Here is a 27,830-nt window from a genome sequence, read left to right as displayed (position 1 = left end):
TGCTCGCGGCACCACCATGCCAACCCCTGGATCGTTTACCCATTCCAGGGGCAACTCTTGTCCCTCCCTGTCTGCCCCACCGACCACCCACAACCAACACACTTCCAACGCCTCTGGCCGTGCAGCTCAAGACTATTGCTAATAGGGAGTTGGCATTTGTGGTTAAGTGAGCACTTCGCAAGTGGATTCCCGTGGGTGGGTGGGCCTGTAGCATATGTGGGAGTCATTGCCTAGCATCCCAATCAGACCTTGATGCCTGGACACTGTGTCTGAACGCAGACAACAGCCAACATCCAAACACTCAGTGGATGGGACACAACTGATGTGTCCACAGCCGGAGGATGGGCGGAGACAAGTGCCCGGGCCAGGTGACGTGAGCGGGTGTCTTGCGTACAAGGTATGGGGTCCGGTGAGAGGGGGTGGGCTAACTGTGGCTGGATATGCGTGGGCAGGGCATTCCGGGAGAGGGGGGATCATTGGGGGAATGGAGGGTCCCGGGGTGGAAGTCCCCATAGTTTGTCAGTTTAACTCCCTCTCCCAATTCCTCAGAGATATTGAACATTGCGGCAGGGATGTTGGAGGCAGAGGTTTCCCTAGTGGTGCTGCTGCTAGGCAATGCGGACAGATGCTGCAGACGGCGGCAACAGCATCTGCAGATCCTCGAGACAGCGGCCCATGTGCCAGACACCGCCCCACACCCTGAGGACTCGGCCGTCCATCAGGCCAGAGAGGGACCCAGAGGGGGAGTCCCACGATGGCCCAGGGTGTACAGGCATCGCTGATCGTTTGAACAGATGACTGCGCATGCCGCAGGAGGCTCCACCTCAGCAAAGAGACTGTGTGACACCTGAGCCATGTCCTCGTAGACTTGGCACCACGTGGAGGAGGAGGAGGAAACCTGCTCCCAGTGACCGTCTAGGTCACCGCAGCCCTGAACCTTAAGCCTCGGGATCATTCCAGGGCTGAAGTGGGGACCTGTGTGGCATCTCACAGGCCACAGCCAAAAGGTGCATCTGACAGATCATGAATGTCCTGGTGGAAGACTACATCATCTTTGACATGGACCAGGCTCAGCAAAATGCCTGGGCAGCAGGTTTCTCCACCATCGCCTGGATGCCCCAGGTCTAGTGGGTCATAGATCCCATGCATGTTGCCCTTTACTTACTGGGCCATCTGGGGGTGCTCTATGTTAACCACCCGGGCTGTGATCAGGCGGAGCATCGGACTGCTCAAGGTACGGTTCTGATGACTCGACCGCTCCGGTGGTGGACTCCAGTGCACCACCTGTATGGGTGCTTGCTTTCTGGTGGTCTGCTGTACACCCCACAACCTCGCACAGCAGCCAGGTGACGTGTTGGAGGTTGGTGATGAGGAACATCTGGCCACTTCTGAAGAGGAGGACAGGGATGATGAGGACGCGCCAGACCAACAGGAGCTGGAGGACAAGGCCAGAGAGGAACCTGAGGGCTAACCGGAGACTGCAAGGCCGGTGGCAGTGGTGAGGGTCCGGCACACCTGGAAGGCCAAGGAGGCCCTCAACCTCGCCTAATTCACAGAGGACATGGCCTGGTCCGTCATCGCTACCTTACCCACCCCTCCACCCCCATTTCCCACCCTCCCAGGGTAAACATCACATCACTCTGGGTGCTGGTACTGTGTCGACACCGTCAGCGGGTCACTGCCGAGGGCAGGGGTGTGATGATGACCCGCAGAGAGCTGAGCACCTGTACTCCTCAATCTTTGCCATCGTCTGACCCCTGCCTGACTGTTGAGTGCTCGCTCGCACCCATCACCTGCACGCAGTGATACATTGCGGAAGAAAATGACAGAGGCAACCTACTGGTTCTGCACAAGGGTGTTTAATGTTTTATACCAGTCCCCACACTCCCGATGGTGCTGTTCCCCCTCCCCTCCCCTGGTGCTCTGTGATCCTCAAGGTGCTTTGCCCTCCCAGCTCTAGCAGCTCGGCGGTTGTGGCAAGGCCTAAACAACATAACGGGCTACAAAGCGAAGCCGAGCAGTACCTCCGGCAGCAGCGCACCCCTCCCCGATGAACTCCATGCATTCTATGCTCGGTTCGAGCAGGAAACCAACAATCCGCTGTCGAGTGCCCCAGCAGCCCATAACTCACCCATACCCACCATTACAGCTTCCGAAGTCAGATCGGCCTTCCTGAAAGTGTACCCTTGGAAGGCCACGGGTCCGGACGGGATCCCTGGTCGTGCACTCAGAGCCTGTGCGGACCAGCTGACAAGATGTGTTCGCGGACATCTTTAACCTGTCCCTACTCCACTCCGAGGTCCCCACCTGCTTCAAGAAGACCGCCATCATACCGGTGCCAAAGAAGAACCAGGTAACTTGCCTCAATGACTACCGTCCGGTGGCCCTGACTTCAGTGGTAATGAAGTGCTTCGAGAGGTTGGCCATCAAACTCATCACCTCCATACTCCCAGAACTTCTTGATCCATTGCAGTTCGCATACCGCTGCAACTGGTCCACAGTAGATGCCATTTCCCTGGCCCTACACTCATCCCTAGAGCATCTTGACATCAGGGACTCCTACATTAGACTCCTATTTATTGACTACAGCTCCGCCTTCAACACCATAATCCCAACCAAGCTCATTTCAAAGCTCCAAAACCTAGGACCTGGCCCCTCACTCTGCAACTGGATCCTCGACTTTCTGATCCACCGATTACAACCAATAAGAATAAACAAGAACACCTCTTCCACAATAGTCTTCAATACCGGGACCCCACAAGGCTGCGTACTTAGCCCCCTACCCTACTCCCTGTACACACACGACTGCGTGGCAAAATTTGGTTCCAACTCCCATCTCCAAGTTTGCTGACGATGCGACCAGAGTGGGCCGGATCTCGAATAACGACGAGTCAGAATACAGGAGGGAGATTGAGAGCCTAGTTGAATGGTGTAACGACAACAATCTCTCCCTCAATGCCAGCAAAACTAAAGAGCTGATCATTGACTTCAGGAAGCAAAGTACTGTACACACCCCTGTCAGCATCAAAGTGGAAATGGTTAGCAGTTTCAAATTCCTAGGGGTACACATCGCCAAAAATCTGTCCTGGTCCACTCACGTTGCGCTACCACCAAGAAAGTAGGAAACTAAGGAAATTCGGCATGTCCACATTAACTCTTACCAACTTTTACAGATGCACCATAGAAAGCATCCTATCTGGCTGCATCACAGCCTGGTATGGCAACTGCTCGGCCCAGGACCGCAAAAAACTTCAGAGAGTCGTGAACACAGCTCAGTCCATCACACAAACGTGCCTCCCATCCATTGACTCCATCTACACCTCCCGCTGCCTGGGGACCCCTCCCACCCGGCTTATTCACTCTTCCAACTTCTTCCATCGTGCAGGAGATCCAGAAGTCTGAGAACACGCACGAACAGACTCAAAAACAACAACTTCCCCGCTCTTACCAGACTGCTAAATGACCCTCTTATGGACTGACCTCATTAACACTTCACCCCTGTATGTTTCATCCGATGCCGGTGCTTGTGTAGTTACATTGTATACCTTGTGTTGCTCTATTATGTATTTTCTTTTATTTCCTTTACTTTTCATATACTTAATGATCTGTTGAGCTGCTCGCAGAAAAATACTTTTCACCGTACCTCTGTACACGAGACAAAGAACAAATCCAATCCAATTCACTACATCTAGGTGTCTCCCCAGGATACACATCAGTGGTGGAGGCAGCCAGCTGCTTACCTTGTCCTACGGCCTTCGATGCCCTTGGCGAGCGTCCTCTGGGGCCAGGGGGCCCGGCTCGCTTGTTAACTGCACATGCACAGCCATGACGCCCTGTCCCATGTGCTGACTCCGAGACGTGGCCTCATCAGAGGGGTGGAATTCTGGGGAACTGGTGGCCACCGTCGCCGCCCCATGGGATGGGTCAGGGTTGGCACTCAGCACCTCCTCTTCCCAGTTGGTGCCATAGAGCCCTGGCGTTCACCTTTGGATGGAGGGCAGCTAGTTCGAGCACTGGCTGCCCCTACATCATCTGGCTCTGCCCTGGCGGTTCCCCATGGTCTGCACCAAGGTATCGAGGCCCTCGGTGATGCTCCTCTGACTGCGACAAACTCCGCAGCGCCTCGGCCATGCCAATCTGAGAGCGGGACATGTCCTGCAGAACTTCACCAACGTTAGCCTGGTATTGGGTGACATCCCCCAGTGAGTCAGACATTCTTCCGAGACCCTCAGCCATGGACATCACCGACGGTGCGTTGCCTTAGACACTTTCACTAATGGTTCCAACGTCATGCACTAGGCTCTCCACTGCGTTTGCCACCCCAGCAGTGTTGGCCTCAGTGCTATGCCTGGCCGGTGCCACCTCCTGCGCCCGTTGCCACTGGGACTGTAATCAGCTCTGCTGGACCGATGCTGACATCTACCTCTGAATGTCCCGGCCGCTCCCTATCATCTCCACCAGCTCCAGGTACCCCTGTACCACAGGCTCAGCATCAGGCTGGATCCAGCTGGGTCCTGGGATCCAGCAGCCCTCCGACAGCGGCTAGCAGCCTCCCCAGGTCAGCATCCCCGTATCTTGAGGCCGGTTTCCTCGGCGCCATTGTTGCTATCTGTCTTGTGAAGCTTGCGGCAAGTCCCTCTCGCTACCACACTTAGAAATCTTTCCAGAGAATCGCAGCCAGAATGTAAAGCACACTGAACATTTCGGATTATGTTATGAATTTGTTTTGAGGATTTATGAACTTTATTTCTGCTTTGAAAAAATTATATCCAGTGTTTTAAAACTTGCATTGAGCAGTTTAAAAACTATTCTGATGGAGTAATAGGTAGACATAAAAATATTCTGAATAACATGACTGACTTGGGTAATAGTAAATCTGCCAGAAGGTGGCAGTATTAAAGCATAGAAAGTCTCGTTTATAGGTTACTCAGGGACGGAAGCTATGCAGGAGATGAATTGGATTAATCCAACGCCACAGTAAATATATTTTTTTTACTGAAAATAATGAACAAGGAGCATCAGTAGGCCATTCAGCCCCTTGAGCCTGCTGCACCAGTTAATAAGATCTTGGCTGATCTGATAACCTCAATCTGCATCCTGCCTCCGATAGCTTGTTATTCCCTCGTTTACCAAGAATCTAGCCACATCTACCTTAAAAATATTCAAAGGCTCCGCACCCAACACCTTTTTAGGAAGAGTTCTAAAGACACACCACCCTCCAGTGAAAAAATAATTCACTTCTTCTCGATTTGGATGGGCGACCCCTTATTTTTAAACCGTAGGCCCTTGTTCTGGATTCTCCCACAAGAGGAAACATTCTCTCCTAAACTCTTCTAAACTCCAGGAGATACAAGCCCAGCCTGTCAAATCTTTTCTCATAAGACACCCGACCCATTCTGGGTATTAACCTGGTAAGCTTGTTCTGAACGGCTTCCAATGCATTTACATCTTTTCTTAAATAAGGTGATGAATACTGTACACAGTACTCCAACTGTGATCTTACCAGTGTCCTGTACAACCATAGCCTAACCTCCTTACTTTAGTATTTAATTCTCCTCACAATAAATGATGACATTCTATTAGCTTTCCCAATTACTTGCTATAACCTGCATACTGGTCTTTTGTGATTCATGCACTCGGGCACCCAGATCCCTCTGCACCTTAGAACTCTGCAATCTTTCACCGTTTTGATAATATGCTTGTTTTTAATTCTTCCTGCCAAAATGGACAATTTCACATTTTCGCACATTATACGCCACTTGCCAAATCTTTGCTTACTCCCCGGACCTATCCATATCTTTTTGTCGCCTCCTTCTGTCCTCTTCACAACTTACTTTCCTACCTATCTTTGTGTCATCAACAAATTTAGCAACTATCCTTTCAACCAAATCATTTACATAATTTGTAAACCGTTCAGGTGCCAGCATTGATCCCTGTGGCAAACCACTCGTTACGTCTTGCCAACCTGAAAAAGAACCACTTGTACCTTCTGTCTGCTCCCTGTTAGCCAGACAATTTTCTATCCAAGCCAACCCCCGATGCCATGAACTTTTTTTCCAGCAATAACTTTTTATGTGGCACTTACCTTCTGAAAATCGAAGTACAGTACGTCCACCGGTTCACCTTTATCCATAGCATATGGCACTTCCTTAAACATAAGTTGGTTAAACATTATTTAACTTTCACAAAATTATGTTGACTCTGTTGATTACCTTGCTTATCCAAGTGCCATGCTGTAATCCCTTTAACATTGATTCTAACATTTTCCCTATGACAGATGTTAAGCTAACTGGCCTGTAGTTTCCAGCTTTCTGTCTCACTCTCTTTTTGAATAGTTTGTTATTTACAGCAATGAAGCAGGCCTTTTGGCCCATTGTGTCCACACAAGCCTCCAAAAAACCTACCCAGCTAGTCCTATTCTCCAGCCCTATCTCCATAGTCTCAATTAATCACTTTCAAATATGTGTCCAGCTCTCTTTCGAAACCTCTTATGGAATCCACCTATGGAATTTCAAACCCAACAACTCTTGAGTAAAGAATTTTCTCCTCATCTCACTCCTCTCTTGCTGACCATCTTGACATCGTAACCCTTAGTCACCGACATACCAACGGGTGGAAACAGAATATCCTTCTTTACCCTGTCAAAATTGTTCATAATTTTGAACACCTCAATAAGGTTGCCTCTTGATCTTCTCTGCTGCAAGGAGAACAAGCCCAAGTTCTCCAGTCTTGCCTTGTAACTAAAATACCTCATTCCTGTATAAATCCAGTAAATCTCCTCTGCACTCTCCGGTGCTTTAACATCACTCTTTAAATAAGGTGTCCAGAACATAACATAATACTCCAAATGTGGTCTGACCAATGATTTGTAGAGATGTAGCATCGCTTTCTTACTTTTATATTCTATGCCTCTATTTATAAACCCAAGGATGCTATAAGCCTTCTTAACAACTGTTTCAACTTGCCTGATGACGTTCAGAGAATTATGCACTTGAACCCCAAGGCCCCTCTGCTCCTGTGCTCCCCTCAAAGTTGTACTGTAGAACCTGTATTATCTCCCCATGTTTCTTCTACCAAAATGCATTACCTCACATTTCACTGCATTGAAGTTCATCAGCGAGGTGTCTGCCCATTTGGCCAATTGTCAACATCCCTCTGAAGTTGCTCAGCATCATCCTCATAATTCACTATTTTCCCTAGTTTAGTATCATCAGCAAATTTAGATATTTTGCCCACAACATCCACTTCTGAATCATTTATATAAATCAGAAAAAGAAAGGGTCCCAGCACTGAGCCCTGGGGAACACCACTTTCAACTCGTCTCCAGTCTGAGAAATGCCCACTTATACCTACCTTCTGTTTTCTATCTCTTAGCCAATGTCTAATCAATGCTGCCAAGGACCCCATTAATCTCAAACATTTTTATTTGCTAACCAATCTGCCATGTAGCACTGTATCAGATGCTTTCTGAAAGTCTCAATATACAACATCCATGGCACTACCTTCATCAACGCCTGTATCACCTCTTCATGGACAAATTTGTCAGACATGACCTCCCCTTGGCAAAGCCGTGTAGACTGTCTAGTATTAATTTGTTTTTCTCTGAGTGTATATTTCTCTTCTCATATTATGGCCTCCATCAGTTTTCCCACTGTTGATATCAAGCTGACAAGTCTGTCATTTCCTGGGTTATCCTTTGCCCCTTTCTTAAACAATGGCACCACATTTGCAATCCTCCAGTCCCCGGGACTAATTCTGTATTCAGAGAGGCCTGGGAAATTTCTGTCCACGGCTCCGCAATATGCTCCCTTACCTATCTCGGTAATCTAGGATGCATCCCATCTGGGCCTGGCGACTTCTCTACTTAGAGTGCTGCCAGACTCTTGAGCATCTTTTCTTTATCTATTTTTGACATTACAAACAGCAACAGTATAAGAACAAAGAACAATAGACATAGTGCAATCACCGACTCCCATCCCGCCAAGACCCGCCTAATTGACCCCCTATTCTACTCTACCCTAACCCCCCCTCTCCCCCCCCCCCCCCCCCCCCCCCCCAGCTGACGATTAATTCTCCACGAAGAAGTTGATGAATGGTTGCCACCTCCAGGCAAACCCTAATAATGACCCTCTCAAGGCGAACTTAATCCTTTCCAGGCCGAGAAAGCTCACCATGTCAGTTAGCCAGGTCTCTGACTTCAGGGGTTTTGAGTTCCTCCAAGCTAGCAGTATCCGTCTCCAGGCTACCAGGGAAGCAAAGGCCAGAACATCTGCCTCTTTTACCTCCTGGATTTCCGGGTCTTCCGACACCCCGAAAATCGCCACCTCTGGACTCATTGCCATTCTTGTTTTCAATACTCTGGGCAAAGAATCTACTCATCTGGGCCACTGTCATGTGGGCCCGGTGGACCACCTTGAATTGGATCAAGCTGAGCCTGGCACATGTTGTGGTCACGTTGACTCTGCGCAACGCGTTCGCCCAGAAGCCATCCTCTAACTCGCCACCAAGCTCCTCCTCCCACTTACACTTCAGCTCCTCGGTCTGCGTCTCCTCCACCCACATGAGTTCTTTGTAGATGACCGAGACACTCCCCTCTCCCACCCATCCCCTAGACGCTACCCTGTCCAGGATCCCCCTTAGTGGGAAGGATGATACCTGCCTGCGCAGAAAGTCCCGCACCTGTAAATATCTAAATTCGTTCCCCCTTGCCAACCCAAACTTCTCCTCCAGCACCCTCAAGCTAGGGAAGCTCCCCTCTAAAAACAAGTCCCCCGTCTTCTCAATTCCCGCTTTTCGCCATACTCCGAACCCCCCATCAAAGCTCCCCGGGGCAAACCGGTGATTGTCACATATTGGGGACCAGACCGATGCTCCCACTGCTCCAGCGTACCTCCTCCACTGACCCCAGATTCTCAGGGCTGGTGGAGTACCTCGCCGGCCGTTATCAATGCCCCCAGACTGGTGCCTCTACATGAAGTTGCCTCCATCCGCTCCCAAACCGACCCCGTCCCCACCACCCACTTCCTTATCATGGCTATGTTAGCCGCCCAGTAATAATTACTAAAATCCGGCAGCGCAAGCCCCCCTCCTTCCCCCGATTCCGCTCGAGCATCACCTTCTTCACTCGCGGGGACTTACCCCGCCCACACAAAGCCCAGGATGATTTTATTAACCCTCTTAAAAAAAGGACCATGGGATGAAAATTGGGAGACACTGAAATACGAACAGAAATCTCAATATGAACGTCATTTTCACCGTCTGCACTCTCCCAGCTAAAGACAGCGGGAGCGCATCCCATCTCTGGAACTCGCCCCTCATCTGTTCAACTTGTGTATCCGGCCCCAGTTGTGCGCCACTTGTATCCCTAAGTACCGGAAACTGTCCCCTACTAACCTAGACAGCTGCTCCCTCAGCCGACCCTCCTGACCCCTCGCCTGGACTACAAACATCTCACTCTGTCATATTCAGTTTATACCCCAAAAACCGGCTAAATTCCCCCAAAATCGCCATAATTTTGCCCATCCCTGCCCCTGGATCCGATATGTATAAAAGCAGGTCGTCCGCGTACAGCGAGACTCTATGTTCCACTCCTCCCCGAACCAGCCCCTTGAAGCTCTCCGAGCAATTGCCATTGGGTCTATTGCTAACGCAAACAACAGTGGGGAGAGGGGGCGGCCCTGCTTGTCCCCCGGTACAGTCTAAAATAGTCCAAGGTCGTCCTATTCGTCCTTACACTAGCCTCCGGGGCCTGGTACAGCAGCCTGACCCAGTCAATAAAGCCCTTACCGAACCCAAATCGTCCCAGCACCTCCCATAGATAGTCCCATTCCACCCGGTCGAACGCCTTTTCCGCATCCATTGCCACAACAACCTCAACGTCCCTACTCTCCGGGGGCATCATAATCACATTAAGCAGCCTTCTTATATTGGCCACCAACTGCCTGCCCTTGACAAACCCGGTTTGATCCTCCATAATCACATCCGGCACACAACTTCAATCCTGGAGGCCAAAATTTTGGTAAGCAACTTGGCATCCACATTAAGCAGGGAGATCGGCCTATATGACCCGCATAGCTCCGGGTTCTTGTCCTGCTTCAATATCAACAAAATAGTGGCCTGTGACACCGTCGGGGCAGCACCCCTCTGTCCCTCGCCTCATTGAAAACCTTGAACAGCAACGGCCCTAAAATCCCCAAGAACTTTTTATAGAACTCCACCAGGTACCCATCTGGCCCCGGGGCTTTACCCGACTGCATTGCCTTCAAGCCCTCAACTATTTCTTCGGCCTAATCGGGGCCCCCAGCCCATCCACCAGCTCCCTACCCACCCTTGGGAAGGTCAGTCCGTCCAAAAAGCGTCTCATCCCCTCGGGCCCCGTGGGGGGTTCCGAGCGATAGTCTACTGTAAAAGTCCCTGAACGCCCTGTTTAGTCCCGCCGGCTCCCCTACCAAGTTCCCATCCCCATCATCCATCCTCTCTATTTCCCTGGCCGCCTCCCTTTTCCTTAGCTGCTGTGCAAGCATTCTGCTGGCCTTCCCCACCCCCCCATGTTCGTAAAATGCACCCCTCGCCTTTCTAAGCGGCTCCACTGCCTTACCTGTGGACAACACCCCGAACTCAGCCTGCAGCCTCCGACGTTCCCTTAAGAGCTCCACCCCGTGGTCACCGCATACCACCTGTCGATCTGTAAGATCTCCTTAACCAGTCGGTCCATTTCTGCCCTATACGTCCTGTCCCTATGAGCCCGGATCAAAATCAGCTCCCCACTCACCACTGCCTTCAGCGCCTCCCAGACCACCGCTGCTGAGGCTTACCCCGTGTCATTAACCTGCAGGTAATTCTGCATGCACTTCCTCAGCCTCTCGCACACTGCCTCGTACGCCAACAACCCTATTGCGGACGCTTGAAGCTCTCCTCACTAACCTGCAGTTCCACCCAGTGTGGGGCATGATCCAAAATAGTGATGGCCGAGTACCCCGTGTCCACCACCCCTGCCAGTAAATCCCTGCTCAAAATGAAAAAGTCTATCCGGGAATAAACCTTGTGAACATGCAAATAAAAAGAAAACTCCTTCCCCTTCGGCTGCCTAAACCTCCATGGGTCGACCCCCTCACCTCCTTCATCTGCTCCATGGACCCTATCAGTTCCTTTGCCATTGCTGGCACCCTCACCGTTTTTGAACACTACCGGTCCAGGCCAGGGTCGATGACTGTATTAAAATCCCCTCCCATAGCCCACCTTGTGCGAGTCCAGGTCCGGCATCTTCCCCAGCAACCTCTTTACAAATTCCACGTCATCCCAATTTGGCGAGTATACATTAACCAAGACTCCCTTCCTCCCCTCTAGCTTACCACGAACCAAGACATAACGCCCCCCCCCTCCCGTCCGAGATTATACTGCCCACCTCAAATTGCACCCGCTTGTTGATCAAAATCGCAACCCCTCTAGTCTTGGTAGACCTGACTGACCCAACCCTTCCTTAGCCTGACTTGATCCGCCACTTTCAGGTGTGTCTCCTGCAACATTACCACGTCCGCCTTCATAGATCTCCGATGCGCGAACACACGTGCCCTCTTGACCGGCCCATTCAACCCTCTAACATTCCAGGTGATCAGTCTAGTTGAGGGGCACCATGCCCCCCCCATCCGCCGATCAACCATCCCCTTTCCTGTGCCCGCCACCAGCCCATGCTCCGCACCTTCATCGGCCCGCCTCCTGGCAGCCCCCACCACCGACCTCCTCTCTGTCCCGAAACCTAAGTCCCTCCCTCGTCAGCAGAGTAACCCCCCCAGCAACAACATTTTGTAATCTAACCCCTGCCATAGATTAATCATATGCACCCCCCCCCCCACTTTGCTTCCGTAGACTCACTCACCCTGGTGGCCCCCTCCTCCGACGCCAAGAAGTCTCCCACCTATTGTTCCCTCACTCCCTTCCCTCCCGCCCATCAAAACCACTTCCCTCATCAAACCAACCCCAAAGAATCGCCCAATTAACATAAGAGACAGCCCAAAAAGAAAAACACACAGAAACCATCCCCCAATAGTGTAAATCAAAGTAATACAAAGTAAAAAGCCCCACCAGCCACCCCCACCAAAACACCGAAAACCCACAGAAACCAAATAACTTTTACTTCCCCCTTCTTCAACCAAACTCAAATACAGAAGAGAAATGACAATAGAAACATATAAACATCACTCAAAAAGTTGTAACTTAAAACAAAAAGTTCTCAGTTCAGCACCAGCCCTTTCCTCTTAGCAAAGTCCATTGCATCTTCGGGCGACTCAAAGTAATGGTGCTGGTCCTCGTGCGTAACCCAAAGACGCGCCGGGTATAACTGTCCAGATTTCACCCGCTTCTTGAACAGGATCGCCTTAACTTGGTTAAACCCTGCCCTCCTTCTGGCCACCTCCACGCTCAGATCCTGGTAAACATGCAAAATGCTGTTGTCCCATTTGCAGCTCCGCGTACGCTTGGCCCACTGGAGAACACACTCTTTGTCCAGGAGCCTGTGGAACCGGACCCCCATCACTCTTGGGGGGTGGGGGGGGGTCCCCTGGCCGCGGCTTCCTCACCAGCGCTCTGTACGCCCTGTCCACCTCCAAAAAGCCCCCTCCCCCAGAAGCTTCTGAAACGTACTCGCCAGCATCAGCCCCCTCTGGGAGACCGACAATTCTTAAGTTCTGCCGGCGAGCTCTATTCTCCAGGTCTTCTACCTTCTCCAGCAGCCTTTTTTGCTGATGCTTCAGCAACCCCACCTCCAGCTCAACCACTGTTTGGTGCTCCTCCTGGTCCGCCAGCGCTTTCTCCAACTTCTGAACCGTCCGATCCTGGGCATCCAGCCTGCGCTCTAACCGATCGATCGATTCCTTTATCGGATCAAGACAGTCCCGTTTCTGCCTAGCGAAGCCACCTTGAATGATCTGCATAAACTCCTCCATTGATGGTTGGGCCGTCACAGCAGGGATCTGAACATCAGCCATATTGTCTTCTGCTGCAATCTCCACCCAGCCCTTGCTTGTCTTCTTATTTCTCCCTTTTCGGTCCCTTGGGGTTCTTCATTCCATACACCAATGTTTGGAACCAGTGCCAGATTAACTTCACCTTCAAAGCCAGCGCTCAAAAACGCAAAAAAGGCAGGGGGAAAGGTTCAAAAGTCCAGCCAGAGCGGGAGCCACCAAATACGCGACGTACTCCCTCATAGCCGCCACCGGAAGTCCCAACACCCACATTTTCAACTGGGCCATTGTCACCATCTTCTAATTTGGTAAAGACCGAAGCAAAATACTCGTTTAGTACCACTGCCATACCCTCCGCTTCAGTGAGCAGTTTACCCTGCTTGTCCCTTAAGGGCCCCACTCTATCCTTCACTAATCTTTCACCATTAATATGTTTGAAGAAAACGTTGCTCTTTGTTTTAGCACAGCCTGCAATTCTTTCCTCATGCTTCCTCTTAGCCTTCCTTATTGTTCGGGATCCTCTCGGAAGGAGCGATCACAATAATGGTGGAATTTAAAATACAGATGGAGGGTGAGAAAGTAAAATCAAACACTAGTGTTTTGTGCTTAAACAAAGGAGATTACAATGGGATGAGCGAAGAACTAGCTAAGGTAGACTGGGATCAAAGACTTTATGGTGAAGCAGTTGTGGAACAGTGGAGAACCTTCCAAGCGATTTTTCACAGTGCTCAACAAAGTTTTATACCAACAAAAAGGAAGGACGGTAGAAAGAGGGAAAATCGACCGTGGATATCTAAGGAAATAAGGGAGAGTATCAAATTGAAGGAAAAAGCATACAAAGTGGCAATGCTTAGTGGGAGACTAGAGGACTGGGAAATCTTTAGGGGGCAACAAAAAGCTACTAAAAAAGCTATAAAGAAGAGTAAGATAGATTATGAGATTAAACTTGCTCAGAATATAAAAACAGATAGTAAAAGTTTCTACAAATATAAGACAAAAAAGAGTGGCTTAGGTAAATATTGGTCCTTTAGAGGATGAGAAGGGAGATTTAATAATGGGAGATGAGGAAATGGGTGAGGAACTGAACAGGTTTTTTGGGTCGGTCTTCACAGTGGAAGACACAAATAACATGCCAGTGACGGATAGAAATGAGGCTATGACCGATGAGGACCTTGAGAGGATTGTTATCACTAAGGAGGTAGTGATGGGCAAGCTAATGGGGCTAAAGGTAGACAAGTCGCCTGGCCCTGATGGAATGCATCCCAGAGTGCTAAAAGAGATGGCTAGGGAAATTGCAAATGCACTAGTGATAATTTACCAAAATTCACTAGACTCTGGGGTGCTCCCGGCGGATTGGAAATTAGCAAATGTGACACCACTGTTTAAAAAAGGAGGTAGGCAGAAAGCGGGTAATTATAGGCCAGTGAGCTTAACTTTGGTAGTAGGGAAGATGCTGGAATCTATCACCAAGGAAGAAATAGTGAGGCATCTGGATGGAAATTGTCCCATTGGGCAGACACAGCATGGCTTCATAAAGGGCAGGTCGTGCCTAACTAATTTAGTAGAATTTTTTGAGGACATTACCAGTGCGGTAGATAATGGGGAGCCAATGGATGTGGTATATCTGGATTTCCAGAAAGCCTTTAACAAGGTGCCACACAAAAGGTTGCTGCATGAGATAAAGATGCATGGCATTAAGGGTAAAGTAGTAGCATGGATAGAGGATTGGTTAATTAATAGAAAGCAAAGAGTGGGGATTAATGGGTGTTTCTCTGGTTGGCAATCAGTAGCTAGTGGTGTCCCTCAGGGATCAGTGTTGGGCCCACAACTGTTCACAATTTACATAGATGATTTGGAGTTGGGGACCAAGGGCAATGTGTCCAAGTTTGCAGACGACACTAAGATAAGTGGTAAAGCAAAAAGTGCAGAGGCTACTGGAGGTCTGCAGAGGGATTTGGATAGGCTAAGTGAATGGGCTAGGGTCTGGCAGATGGAATACAATGTTGACAAATGTGAGGTTATCCATTTTGGTAGGAATAAAAGCAAAAGGGATTATTATTTAAATGATAAAATATTAAAACGTAGATTTAGGACTGAGTTTAGGAGGAACTTCTTCACCCAAAGGGTTATAAATCTATTGAATTCCTTGCCCAGTGAAGCAGTAGAGGCTCCTTCATTAAATGTTTTTAAGATAAAGATAGATCATATTTTGAAGAAAAAAGAGATTAAGGGTTATGGTGTTCGGGCCGGAAAGTGGAGCTGAGTCCACAAAAGATCAGCCATGATCTCATTGAATGGCGGAGCAGGCTCAAGGGGCCAGATGGCCTACTCCTGCTCATAGTTTTTTTGTTCTTATTCCAGCCTTAGCCTCTCTCCTGCATTTGAGATACTCTTCCTGATTTCTATTGCTATTATTATTCCAGCATGCATCCTCTGCCTCTTTTGTCTTCCTTATTTTATCATCAATATCCTTAGTCATCCAAAGTACTCTAGATTTGGCTACCCCATATTTATTTCTTATCGGAACATACCTAGCTTGCACCGTATTCATCTCTCCTGTGAAAGTCTCCCATTTTTCATCCATTGTTTTATCAACCAAATGTGTTTCCACCATCAACCAGCCAGTTCAACTTTTAGACCCCTAAACCTTTCCCTTTCCAGTCTGGGATCTTAAGTGTGATTGATTTTTATCCTTTTCTAACTTAAAATTAAATCGTATTATATTATGATCGCTACTTCCTATTGGCTCTCCCACTCTGATGTTCTCCATCTGCCCTGCCTCCATTCCTAAGACCAGATCCAGCACAGCTTTTCCCCCTTGTAGGACTGGAAATGTACTATTCCAGAGGTTCTCCTGCACACACTGCAGGAATTTCTCCCCTTCCATGCCCCGCACTCTACCCGTTTCCCAGTGTACCTTGGGGTAATTGAAATCTCCAACTATCACAACCTGACTTCCCCTGCAGGTTTCCATAATCTGTCTGCAAATGCTCTCTTCCACTTCCTCCCTACTATATGGAGGTCTACAGTAAATACCAAACAAGTTCACCCTTGTTCCCTTCCAAGTTCCCTTCCTGTTTCGCACCTCCAACCATATAGATTCTAATTCCGGAACTGCATCTCTTTCAAGAGGTATGATACTATCTTTGACCAAGAATTTGATTTTTTTTTTTAATGTTTTTGTGAGGTTTTTGGTGTACAAAACAAACATCAATATGAACAAACTGTGAGTTACGCAAGAGAGTACATAAGGGGTAATACGAGAATTATTTACATCAAGATTGGTTTTAACTATTTACATGGATACATCACAGTCTCCACTTCCCTTCCTTTTATCCCTTCCTGGCAGTATTTGCCATAGCAATCGTGGTCCCCAGCAGATCGCTCCCCGCCGGTTTTCCATTTGCTTTTCTCCCCTCTGGTTCCCGCTGCTATTACCCCCCCCCCCCCCCCCCCCCCAATCTTTTTGTCCACTGGCTCCCCTGTTGGGCTTGGTTGAGTTCCTTCGATTCCCCCCAATCCTTCCTTCCCTTCTGTGTCTTGGCTACCCTCTCTTGATCTTTGGTTCCTAGTTGTGGGCTACAAGCAGAGTTTGGAGCAACCGATTGAATAGCTCCCACGTTTTGTGGAAGCCTTCTTCCGACCCACGAATGGCGAATTTGATTTTCTCCATTTGGAGAAATTTCAACTTTAAGCTTAGCCTTGCGCATGTGGAGGTGGATTGACCCTGTGCAGTGCTTCGTTCCAGAGACCCCACCCTATTTCAAACCCCAGGTCTTTCTACCACTTCTCCCTTGTCTCGTCCAGCTGGGTGTCCAGCAGTCGTCCATACATGCCACCACAGTTACCTTTCCCTAAGATGTCCACGTCCAGCAGGTCCTCCAGCAGTGACTGTTGTGGTTGTGTGTGCGTCCTTGTTTCTTTTCGTAGGAGGTTTTTGAGTTGTAGGTACCTAAGTTCGTTGCCTGCTGGCAGTTGGAATCTTTCTGTCTGCTCTTCAAGCGGTCCTTCCCCTGGGTCCTTCCCCTGGGTCCAAAGTTAACAGCCTTGGTCGCCGTGAACATCGTCCTCATATTTAACAAAATGGCGACCCCTCCGGCCCTCGTCCCATAGCAGAAATGGTAGGTTTGAACCACCCAACCCTTCCTTACGGGCAGTCAGTCCTTCTCCCTCCAGCTAATGTCCTCCATCTTACCTTTCCTATTTCTCCCTGACGATGCCCCCTCCCCGTCCTCTTTTTTTTTTTTTTCTCCTCACCCCCCCTTCCCATAGCCCAATTCCCCCTTTTCCCACTTCCCCCTGTTTCTTTCCCAGCTTTACCCCCATCTGTTATCTGCCCCTCACCCTGCCAGTCACCTACCCCCTTGCTGGGGACGCGCCCCCCCCCCCCCCCCACTCCTCCCAGGAGTAGTTGTATTTTTTCCCGTCACCCGTTGTCTGGACTCCCCACCCACTCTGTCCCCCATCTTACCCTGTGCTAATCTGCACTCAGCTCCTCCTTCCTTCTTTCACTGCTTACGTTTTTCAAAACAAGAACACGCTCTCCCACGTAAAGCGGCCGCTGTGGCAATGGTTTGGTGTCTGCTGTGCAGTCTATGGGGGTGGGGAGGTGGGGGGAGTGCTCTTTTCTTTTCTCCCCCCCAGGTTAAAACATTGCGTTGTTAAAGTCTCACTCTGCGGGCTCCTCATCGCTTCCCTTGCTGCCGCTTTTCCAGCTCGCTCTCTGCAACGGTCCTGTCAGTATCTGCAGGAACCGTGAAAAAGTGTTCCTTGCCTTAGTATGTGACCCAGAGCTTGGCTCAGTACAGCGTTCCGAATCTAACAGCGTACTTGTACAGCAGGGCCCTTGCTTTGTTGAATTCGGCCCTGGTATATCCAGATCTTATGGCCTTCCCAGCTGCAGTTATTGGACTGCTTGGCCCAACACCGGATTCTCTCCCTGTCTTGGTACCGGTGCATATTCGCAATTATCGTCCTCGGCTGGTTCCCAGCTTTGGTCGGAGCATCCGGTGTGCTGTGTCTACTACTGGTGGGTTGGGGAAGCTCTCCTGTCCCACCTGGTTACCCAGCATTTGGACCACGTATTTTTTGGGGACCCTACCTTCGATCCCCTTCGGTAGGCCCACGATTCGCAAGACCGATTCTGTTAGTCTACAACTTTCCTTTCCGGCTGTCTTGTGTCGCGAACAGCCAGGCCACCCACTTTTCCAGGGCAACGATCGGGTCACGCTTGCCGTTGCAGCTCTTTCCAAGTCTTTGATCATCGCCTCTTGGGACTCCAGTCTCTTTTCAGCTTTCTCCAGGGCCAACTGCATGTGCGCCAGAGCTTCGGCCACCGTGCCCTTCACCGCAGCCTGGATGTCCGACTTTATCTCATTTCTATGTTCCCTCAACTCTCTTGAGAGCAACACCATCCATCCATCCATCCTCTGGTGAGGGGGGGGCTTCTTGTGCGGCTGCTCGGACCCTCTCACTCCTGGTATCTGCTCGACCCCTGGACTGGTTTTTATTTGGCATCCATTTTCTCTTCTGTTGTTCTGCTAATGTTGTGGGGATGATTTGTTCGGTTTGCAGGCGTTTTTCAGGTCGTTTGTGTCTGCTTTTCAGGTTCGCGGGAGGAGAACCAGCCAATGTGCGATTTCTCACCGTCACCGAAAGTCTCATCTTTGGCCAAGAATAATGGAGTTACATTTGCTTCTTCCAAATTTAATGGAACCTTGTCCGAATCTCAGCGGTTTTAGAAAATTACAACCAATGCATCAACTATTTCACTACACACTTTTAAGACCCTAGGATGAAGTCCGCTAAGACCGGAGGTCTTGTCAGTCCGCAGCTTCAACAATTTACTCAGTACCACTTCTCTGTTGTTTTAATTTTCCTGAGTTCCTTCCATTTCCTGGTTTATGCCTGCTTCTGGGATGTTACTTGTATCCTCTATAGTGAAAACTAATGCACAATACCTGTTCAATTCATCTGCCATCTCCTTGTTTTCCATGATAAATTCTCCAAACTGATTTAGGCCACTTACAAACTGAAGGTTAGAATAGTTATAAATTTATTATTTAAAATAGTAAATTACTAGAAATGTACAGTTGTTCCATTATCACATGAGAAAAGATGGGTTAGCATTTTGACTACAATTGCTCTTCACTTACATTTTCTTTCGCTGTTTTTTGAAATAAAGGCTTGGTTTTCTCTGTATATAAAAACATAGTTTAGTAGAACGCAACTCTAACAACAATTATAAGGGGTCTTGGAGAAAATAGAATCATAGAATGAAACAACACAATCAAACATGTGGCAACTCTTTAAAAGAGTTATTTAATTAGTCCCAGTCTACTGATCATCTTCCATAGCCCTGCAAATGTTGCTCTTCAAGTATTTGCCCAATTTAATTTTGAAATTTATTATTGAATTTGCTTCCACCACCCTTTAAGACAGTAAGTACACTCTAGATCATAACTCACTGCATTTTTTTTCTTCTTGTTGCCTCAGGGTCTTTTGCCAATCATGGTATTGTACAGTACTATTAAGACACACTGGCATTCACCTGTAAAAAGCAAAGCTCTGAGTTAAGTGGAGCCATACGAGGGAGCATTGCTAATTTTGGTTAAAACGAGTAGTTGGTGAGATGGGTCCGCCAATGTGAAATTCAAGTTTGCTGAGAAATGAAAATCTCATATCCATATGGTTGCATTTAGTGCAGTAATCTCAAAGATAAATCCTTTGACAAGCTTATCTATTTGTCCTGCTACTAATTATTTTTCTTGTCGTTTTAATAGAATCTACAGTTGCTTGGAGCTACAGCAATCGAAGATAGACTGCAAGACAAAGTCCCTGAAACCATAGAAACATTATCCAAAGCAGACATCAAAATTTGGATTCTGACAGGAGACAAGCAGGAAACCGCTATTAATATAGGTACAGCTGGAGTTACAATTAATAGTGTTTTACTGAAGGCTGTGTTTAATTTGTAAATGCACATCCTCATACAATACTCTTCTGGATAAACATGGCAACAAAAGTACTGGGTTATTTTGTTAGAAGTCAAATAATCTCTGAACCTTTTCATCAGAAGGGAGGGTCATGTCTAGCTTCTCGTCAGGAACAGTTGTCATAGCTCGGTTTGATGTTGGATTTTTACTCATCTTAAGGATGCTCCTTCTTGGATGAAGACACAGTCAGATATTTTTTTAATTGGCAAAGCTATAGAATGTGGTAAAATCATATCCTGTTCAGTTTTATTTTGTAGGAGGGGGGAGGTGGAGAAGAAATGAATGACTAAAATCATCTTTTGTAAACAATCTCAAACTTTATATAAAGTTGTGAGGCAAAACCTTTTGATCCCGTGATATAGTAGTGTATCACAATATAAAACGCGATATAGTGCTCTCATCTCAGTTGCATTATATTTTTTATACTTGATGTGCAATAATAAAAACAATGCACTCTTCCAACCTTATGATGAACATTTATCAATACAATTGAAAACTCTTAACATAGAAACATAGAAAATATGTGCAGGAGTAGGCCATTCTACCCTTCGAGCCTGCACCACCATTCAATATGATCATGGCTGATCATGCAAATTCAGTATCCCACTCCCGCTTTCTCTCCATACCCCTTAATCCCTTTAGCCGCAAGGGCCATGTCCAGCTCCCTCTTGAATATGTCCAACAAACTGGCCCCAACAGCTTTCTGTCATGGAGAATTTCACAAGTTCACAACTCTCTGAGATAAGAAGTTCTTCCTCATCTCAGTCCTGAATGCTTACCCCTTATTCTTAGACTATGATCCCTAGTTCTGGATAGCCCCAATATCGGGAACATTCTTCCCGCATCTAGCCTGTCCAGTCCCATCAGGATTTTATATGTTTCTATGAGATCCCTCTAATTCTTCTAACCTCCAGTGAGTACAAGCCCAGTCGATCCAGTCTTTCTTTAAGCGGACTGTGCAGTGCTGCGGGGGACTGGGGGGTGCGAAAGGGATGTGTGATGGTCTGGTTGTAATGTTGCTGGACTTGGGACGTGAGTTTAAATCACACCAAGCTGCAGCCTAGCTGTATCACCATTTGTAGACAGTGGAGGGAGAAGTATGCGAGATGCAGATATGAGGTTACTATCAAATAAGCCATGATCTTATAAATTAGCAGAGCAGATACAAGGGGCCGAATGGCCTGCCTCTTGTTCATATGTTTGTATGGAAGTCAAACTGGTGACAAAGCAGCAGTTTGTCAAATGGAGGGTTTGCTGCATTCTTGCAGTCATGAGCCCAAGGTTAAGGATCATTGCATCCATTCGGTTACAATTTCTGAGCATTTTTCAATCTGGTTTCCACTCGTGGCCTATTCAAGGTTGCCATATTGAGCAGTTCTTTCTCTGTTATTATGATGAACCTGTATAAAATACTGGATCAGCCTCAGCTGAAGTATTATGTTTAATTCTAGGCACTACATTTTGGAAAGGATCTAAAGACATTAGCGAGGTTGCTGAAAAGATTCAATAGAACGGTTCCAGGGAAGAGGGACTTCAGTTACATGGGTAGTTCGAGAAGCTGGGGCTCTTCTCCTTGGAGAAGAGGAAATTTGATAGATTTTCTCAAAATCATCTGGACAGAAACATAGAGAAGCTACTTCCATCAGTGGAAGAATTGAGAATCAGAGGACACTGATTTAAGGTGATTGGCAAAAACCAAGTGATATGCAGAAAAACCTTTTTGCGCAGCGAGTAGTTAGGAGTTGGAATGTACTGCCAGGGAGTGTGGTGAGACAGATTCACCGAATGAGGCCATTCCGTCCATTATGTCTGTGTCCCCTCTCAAATTAAATCTGTGTCCTCTCTTTCTCAATGCTTTCACAAGTGGCAAAAGTTTCTCTCTATCTACACTTTCCAGAACCCTCATGATTTTGAATACCTCTATCAAATCTCCTCTCAGCCTTCTCTCCTCCAAGGAAAACAGGGCTGTCTTATCCGGTCTGTCTTCATAATGGAAATTCCTCACCCATCGAACCATTCTCGTGCATCTTTTCCACATTCACTCCAATGCCTTCAAATTGTTCCTAAAAGTGTGGCATCCAGAACTTGATGCAGTATTCCCGCTGAGGCCGAACAAGCATCTTGTACTAAACAAGTTCAACACAGCCTCCTTGTTCTTATACTCTTATGCCGCAATGAATAAAGCCTAGGAGGCTTTCATCAGGGCATTAGATAATAAGAGAATGAATTCTTGGGCCTACGGGGAAGAGGCAGAGGATTGGGTCTAGGTGAGTTGAATTTGCAGAGATCTGGCACAGGTACAGCAAGCCAAATAATGACTACCTGTGTTGAAACCAGTCTAAGATTCTATAATTTAACGAACATTATTGTCTCATATACCTGAAGCACAAAGACGTTATGAGAGCCTTTTTAATGGATTGTTACAAAACCTGTGTTACACCTCTTGCAAGGATGTAGACCACTTTCCTGTTAACACAGAAGCATAGAAAATAGGAGTAGGCCCTTCAAGCCTTCTCCACTATTCATTATATTCATGGCTGATCATCCAACTCAATAGTCCCCCCCCCCCCATATCCTTTATCACTTTCACCCCAAAAGCTAAATCTAATTCCTTGAACCAAGTCCCATAGCGAGCATGTTTAGCCGCGTGTCTTCCAGTGCTCGCAGCAGCAACATGGCTATAAAACGCCACCCACGTTGGATAAGGGACTAAGCAGGGAGTGTGCAGCCCGAGCCCCGCACAGCCCATTATATGTACTGAGGAGCTCCACTCGCTGGAACTCCTCAGTGCAGTGAGAGATAAATTATGTCCCAATCTCTGAGGCCCCCAACGTAACCCCCCACACCCGCTCTATCACCTCCAGCCTGATCGCCAGCGCACAAAAAATGCAAGCTTGGCACATGGCAGTGTCAATCTGGCACCCTGGCAGTGGCACCTGGCCAGTGCCAGGCTGGCACTGCCTCAGTGGCAGCAGCAGTGCTCAGGTACCACCCTGTCCAAAGGGCAGGTACCTGGGGGCCTCCGATCCCCTGGGCGACCCACATGAAAGCTGTTCCGTTTGATCCCCGTTTGTGGAGACCAGTATGAAGGGTGCTCGCTCGAGGTCTCCGAGGCGAAGGAGATAGACCCCACCCCCTGGGTAACTCCAGAATCTGCACATGACTGACGAGCTGTATCGCTCTAATATGTAGATTTGCTCATAGTGATCCCACCCACAATGGGCAGGATTGACATTGCAAAGTCTCACGAGATCACATTAGATCTCGCAAGGCATTGCGAGCCAGGTAGATCCTGGGATTGGGGTCTCCTGGCTTAAAATAGCCACACTGTGCCGTGGCGAGCTGCTTTTCAGGTGCGGCATGACCGTTGGATCATGCCTACAATGTTTTGGCCTCAACTGCTTTCTGTGATAACGAATTCCACCGACTTGCCAATCTCTCTGGGTGAAGACATTTCTTTCTCATCTCAGTCCTATAGGAACTAAATGGTCCGTATCCTCAGAATGTGACCCGTGGTTCTGGACATGCCCACCATCTGTAACATCTTTCTTGCATCTGCCCTGTCTCATCGTGTTAGAATTTTATAGGTTCCTATGAGATTTCCCTTCATTCTTCTGAACTCGATTTCCCCTCATGTCAGTCTCACCATCCAAGGAATCAGTCTGGTAAGCATTCTCCACACTCCCTCTACAACAAGAACATCCTTACTCGGATAAGGAGACCAAAACTGCACACTGCTCCAGGTGTGGAGTGTGTTGCTTCAACAGTATTGTGCACTTACATAATGCATTTGACGTAACGAATATTCCAAGATTGTTTTAGGAGAAAAGCAAGAGCTGAGCTGAGGAAAAGAGTTTAAGAGAAGTTACTGAGAGCTAGATGAGAAATTACAGTAATATGCAATCCTCTGGCTCCTGTACCTTTGATCCTGCACTTCCCATCCTTCAAGTCAATGTTGAGGGGCTATCTGGGGTCAAGAGACATCTTGTCAGCATCTTTACCCAACAATAAAACATCAATGTGATCTGCATTCATGAAAACATATCTCCCATCAAATAAAGCTGAAAGGTACAAGGTTTCAACCAGAAATGCCATCATATTGCCCAGTTCTACGATCCCAGAATGGAACCTTGGCTCAAAAGACCATAATTTTTTAATTTTTTAACAAAACGTGGAGGGAACAGATAAAGGGACCACTAATTAGTATTAATAAAAAGGAAAAAAAACATTTCTTAAACATGAAAAAATTGGATTATAATATAATATGCCTTGAGCTGAACACTTATTCACAGGTTTTAGGAGTAACACGGATTACAAAGTACAGCTTAATCTGCAATAGTCCCATTAATACACAGTCTGATTTAAGTACAAGATGACTGGGCAAATGCACTCTCCGCTCTGAACCCCAAGTGAATGTTTATGGATGTCTCCTCAAACACCGCCCCCCTCCCCCCCCCCCCCCCCAGTTTATTGGTACGTGAATGTTCTCAAACTCCACTCCCAAAAGCACACTGTTAAATATCCACTTTTAACAGTGATGCCAGTCCAGAATTTTACACCAACCCCTTCAGAATGTCTTTGTCTTGACTGCTGTGCAAACTGCTCATAATTGTTTTAACTCTCGATTCCCAGAATGTATTAAAATGACATCAGATGTTTCAACTACCGCTGAAATCTGCTATCCAACTTTAATTCTAGTTATTGCAATTGTCTCTAACTCAGAACACTTTGTTTACTCTTCCTTGACTTCTTCCGAATGCTACCTTGGCCTCTGTTCATTTAACTCCAAAGTTCTTGACATTTCTCTTCATTTCTCCAGTTTCCTTAACTAGCTGGACTTTATATTTCTGGCATATGTTTTCTTAACCATTACCCCACAGTATGATTTTTATTGTAGCAAGGCTGAGAGAGATGTTCTCTCTTCTAAAATCAACTGCTTCTAGCAGAGCTGTGAGACCTGCCTTCTCTCTCGGGGCCTTTCTCCAACTGCTCTCAAATTAGCTAAACTGTAACTTAAAAGCATTTCTCCCTCAAGGCCATAGTTGCTAAGAAATTACTTCTCCTTCTCTCAGGCTTTTATTTACTCTTCACGCAGTAAACCTCTCCACAATCGAACCACAGTAGGAACTTAACCAACTCCCACACTTATAAGCACCTTTGTCCAGCGTGAATCTGACAATAAGGTTTACACTTCCAGGCACAAAAACATTAAATTAAACCCACTTAAAACTATACCTTATTTCTAACGTTTACCAATACAAATCTAAATCCCTTAAAACTACCTTTTGTTTTCCTAACACCAGCCTAAGCATGGCTGTACCACATTTATCCAAGCAACTATTGCCAGTGCAGTCCATCTGTTCTGAATACTTGACATGACCAAAATTGATGCCTTGTGGATGGCAAATGTCTACAAGCTTCCTAGTGTTAACTGGGACCAGCAGGTCTTCCCAATCCTACTACATCCCACTGTCTATACTGGAGACCTTAATAGCCACTACACAGACTGGAGCTACGAAGAGGTTAAGGCATATGGCGAAGAACCTGCAAACTGCACCACACAGCATGACTTTGTTCTCACCCATGATTCTCAAATAGTCTGGAATGTACCACTCTGCTCAATGTGACTTTCAAACACTTAGAAATCCCTCAGTCACCAAATTCCTGATTTCAGTACGCTGTTCACTCTGTCAATTTAGCCTCAGTTGTACTTACACCCTCGGGCACTGCCCATTCTCTTAAATAAGCCAGAGCTTCTGCTGTCTGCTTCCAAGTTTCTTTGAGTATGTGTGGGTGCATATCATCCATACCCAGGTTTTAATCCTCTTTCAGTTTCAGTACTTTGTCAATTATTTTCTGCCTATTATCCCAATTGTATTAACCTTTTAAAGCTGATCTTGTATTGGAATGTTCTTTTATCTTCAGTAAAAGTTTGAAATCTTCAATTTGGTAATTTCGCTTTGTGTCTGATTTGTTTTTAAGCTTCCATCCTGAGTTCATATTTCGTCTGTCCTTTTCATATAGTCCTTATGTCTTTTTCTTTAGATTCAGTTTCTCGTTTAGTTTATTTCTCCATTATGCCCTGTAATTGGCTTGTTTGGTTTGTGATGTTTATAGAATACATTATTCTTGAACTTTAGTGACCCTTTTAAAGGTTTCAAATGTTTTTTCTGGCTTTCCTTTGCAACATTTTCTCCCGGTTATCATCTTTTGTTCCACCCTTATTACCTCATAATTTGCTCTTTTCCAACCTCTTTGTCTTGCTCTGATTTAGTCCTATGTACTTTGGATCCTAATCTTGAACCTTTCTATGTTGTGACCACTCTAACTGTTCTATTCTGGTTCATTACCCATTACAATATCCAGTGATGATTCTTTTTTGTTGGACCTCTTGCATAATGAGTGAGAATGGAGCTTTGGAGACACGAAAAACGTGATCCCCTTTTCTTCCTTCGCTATTTCCTGAGGTGATTTGTAAATAATTTGAAATCGCCATGATTATTCAATGTCTGCTACTCACCAAAATTGCTTCGATGTTTCTTTCTTTAGTTCTTTTTTACTTTTCAGCTGCCAGTAGTGTATTCCTATTAAGGTAATATATCCTCTAACTCAATCCATATAGATCTATCTTAGTCCTGGTTAGGGCGGCATAGTGGGTGACATGGTGGCACAGTGGCTAGCACTGCTGCCTCACAGAGCCAGGGACCCAGGTTTGATTCCGACCATGGGTGACTGTCTGTGTGGAGGGTGTATGTTCTCCCCATGTCTGTGTGGGTTTCCTCTGGTGCTCCAGTTTCCTCCTACAGTACGAAGATGTGCAAGTTAGGTGGTTGGCCATACTAAATTGTCCCTTAGTGTCCAAAGGTTAGGTGGGGTTACAGGGATAGGACGGGGGAGCGAGTCTACATGGGGGCTCTCTCAGAGGGCTGGTGCAGACTCGATGGGTCGAATGACTTCCTTCTACACTATAGTGATTCTATGATCTACTCTCCTGATTTGTTCTGGGTCAGCTCAGTACACAGCAATCCACTTCCTGTATCATGCCAAATCCTGTCCAATTTTCAATCTAGCCAGCTAATCATCTCTAACCCATATTGATCATCAATTACCAATCGTTACCGGCTCAAAGAAGAAGTGGTGGAACCAGCAAAAGGCTAACTGGGAGGAACACAACAAGATATTGGAAGAAAATGTTGTAACGATACCATCCCGAAATAGAGTTGGAATATAGCCGCTTTTGCAGAGCCTCCTACAATGCAGGCACAGAACCATTATATATGTCTTGCTAGGGAGAGGAATCTGCCTCCACGAGACCTCTGGCGACCCAAGCATGGTATGCCATCTGATTAAATCACCGGGACAATGGGGAAGGACACAAATAATCTAACTTCAACTCTTCAAGTTGGAAATGTTGGACTGTCCTACGTCACCTTGGAGAATCCCAGCAACCATTGACGCCAAGCAGCCCATTCGGTAATGCCAATCAGGTAGCAAGCCATTGCCTTAATATGGGAAAAGCACTGCTGGAAAAAAGCAAATCCGGAGTGAGTAGAGATCCTTCCATGAGCAGCACAATTCCAGATCTGAACCCTTTACCAACCTGGATTTGGACAAAGGAGTATCATCAAGCTGGTCACTGCTGCTGGTTACAACATAATCATCCCTGAGTTCATAAAGCACCTTGACACACAAGCCCTCCCCTGGTTGTCCCAATTCTTTACAAGTGTCGTATGCAAGGGAAAATTGCCAAAATCCTGGTACATGTCTAAAGTCATTGGTCTCCAAAATCAGACAAAGGCCCACAATCACCATCAAACTACCAGCCAATATCCTTGTTAGCTGTATGCTTTTTCTTCATTCGTTCATGGAATGTGGG

At 47.1% G+C, this 27,830-nt stretch overlaps 1 protein-coding gene across 4 annotated transcripts in view; it reads left to right on the top strand.

The window, feature by feature from the left end:
• Positions 1–27,830, top strand: part of atp8a1 (ATPase phospholipid transporting 8A1) — a 508,819-nt gene that overhangs the window by 310,529 nt on the left and 170,460 nt on the right. For all 4 annotated transcript variants that reach the window (XM_072496670.1, XM_072496671.1, XM_072496674.1 and 1 more), the window contains one exon: positions 19,742–19,880. In XM_072496670.1, coding sequence (XP_072352771.1) covers positions 19,742–19,880 — 139 coding nt within the window. The remainder of the gene's footprint in view (positions 1–19,741; positions 19,881–27,830) is intronic.

The sequence above is a fragment of the Scyliorhinus torazame genome, chromosome 3 (assembly GCF_047496885.1).
Source record: "Scyliorhinus torazame isolate Kashiwa2021f chromosome 3, sScyTor2.1, whole genome shotgun sequence".
NCBI lineage: Eukaryota > Metazoa > Chordata > Chondrichthyes > Carcharhiniformes > Scyliorhinidae > Scyliorhinus > Scyliorhinus torazame.
The sequence above is the reverse complement of the archived record's forward strand: the minus strand, read 5'-3'. Positions and strand labels throughout refer to the sequence as shown.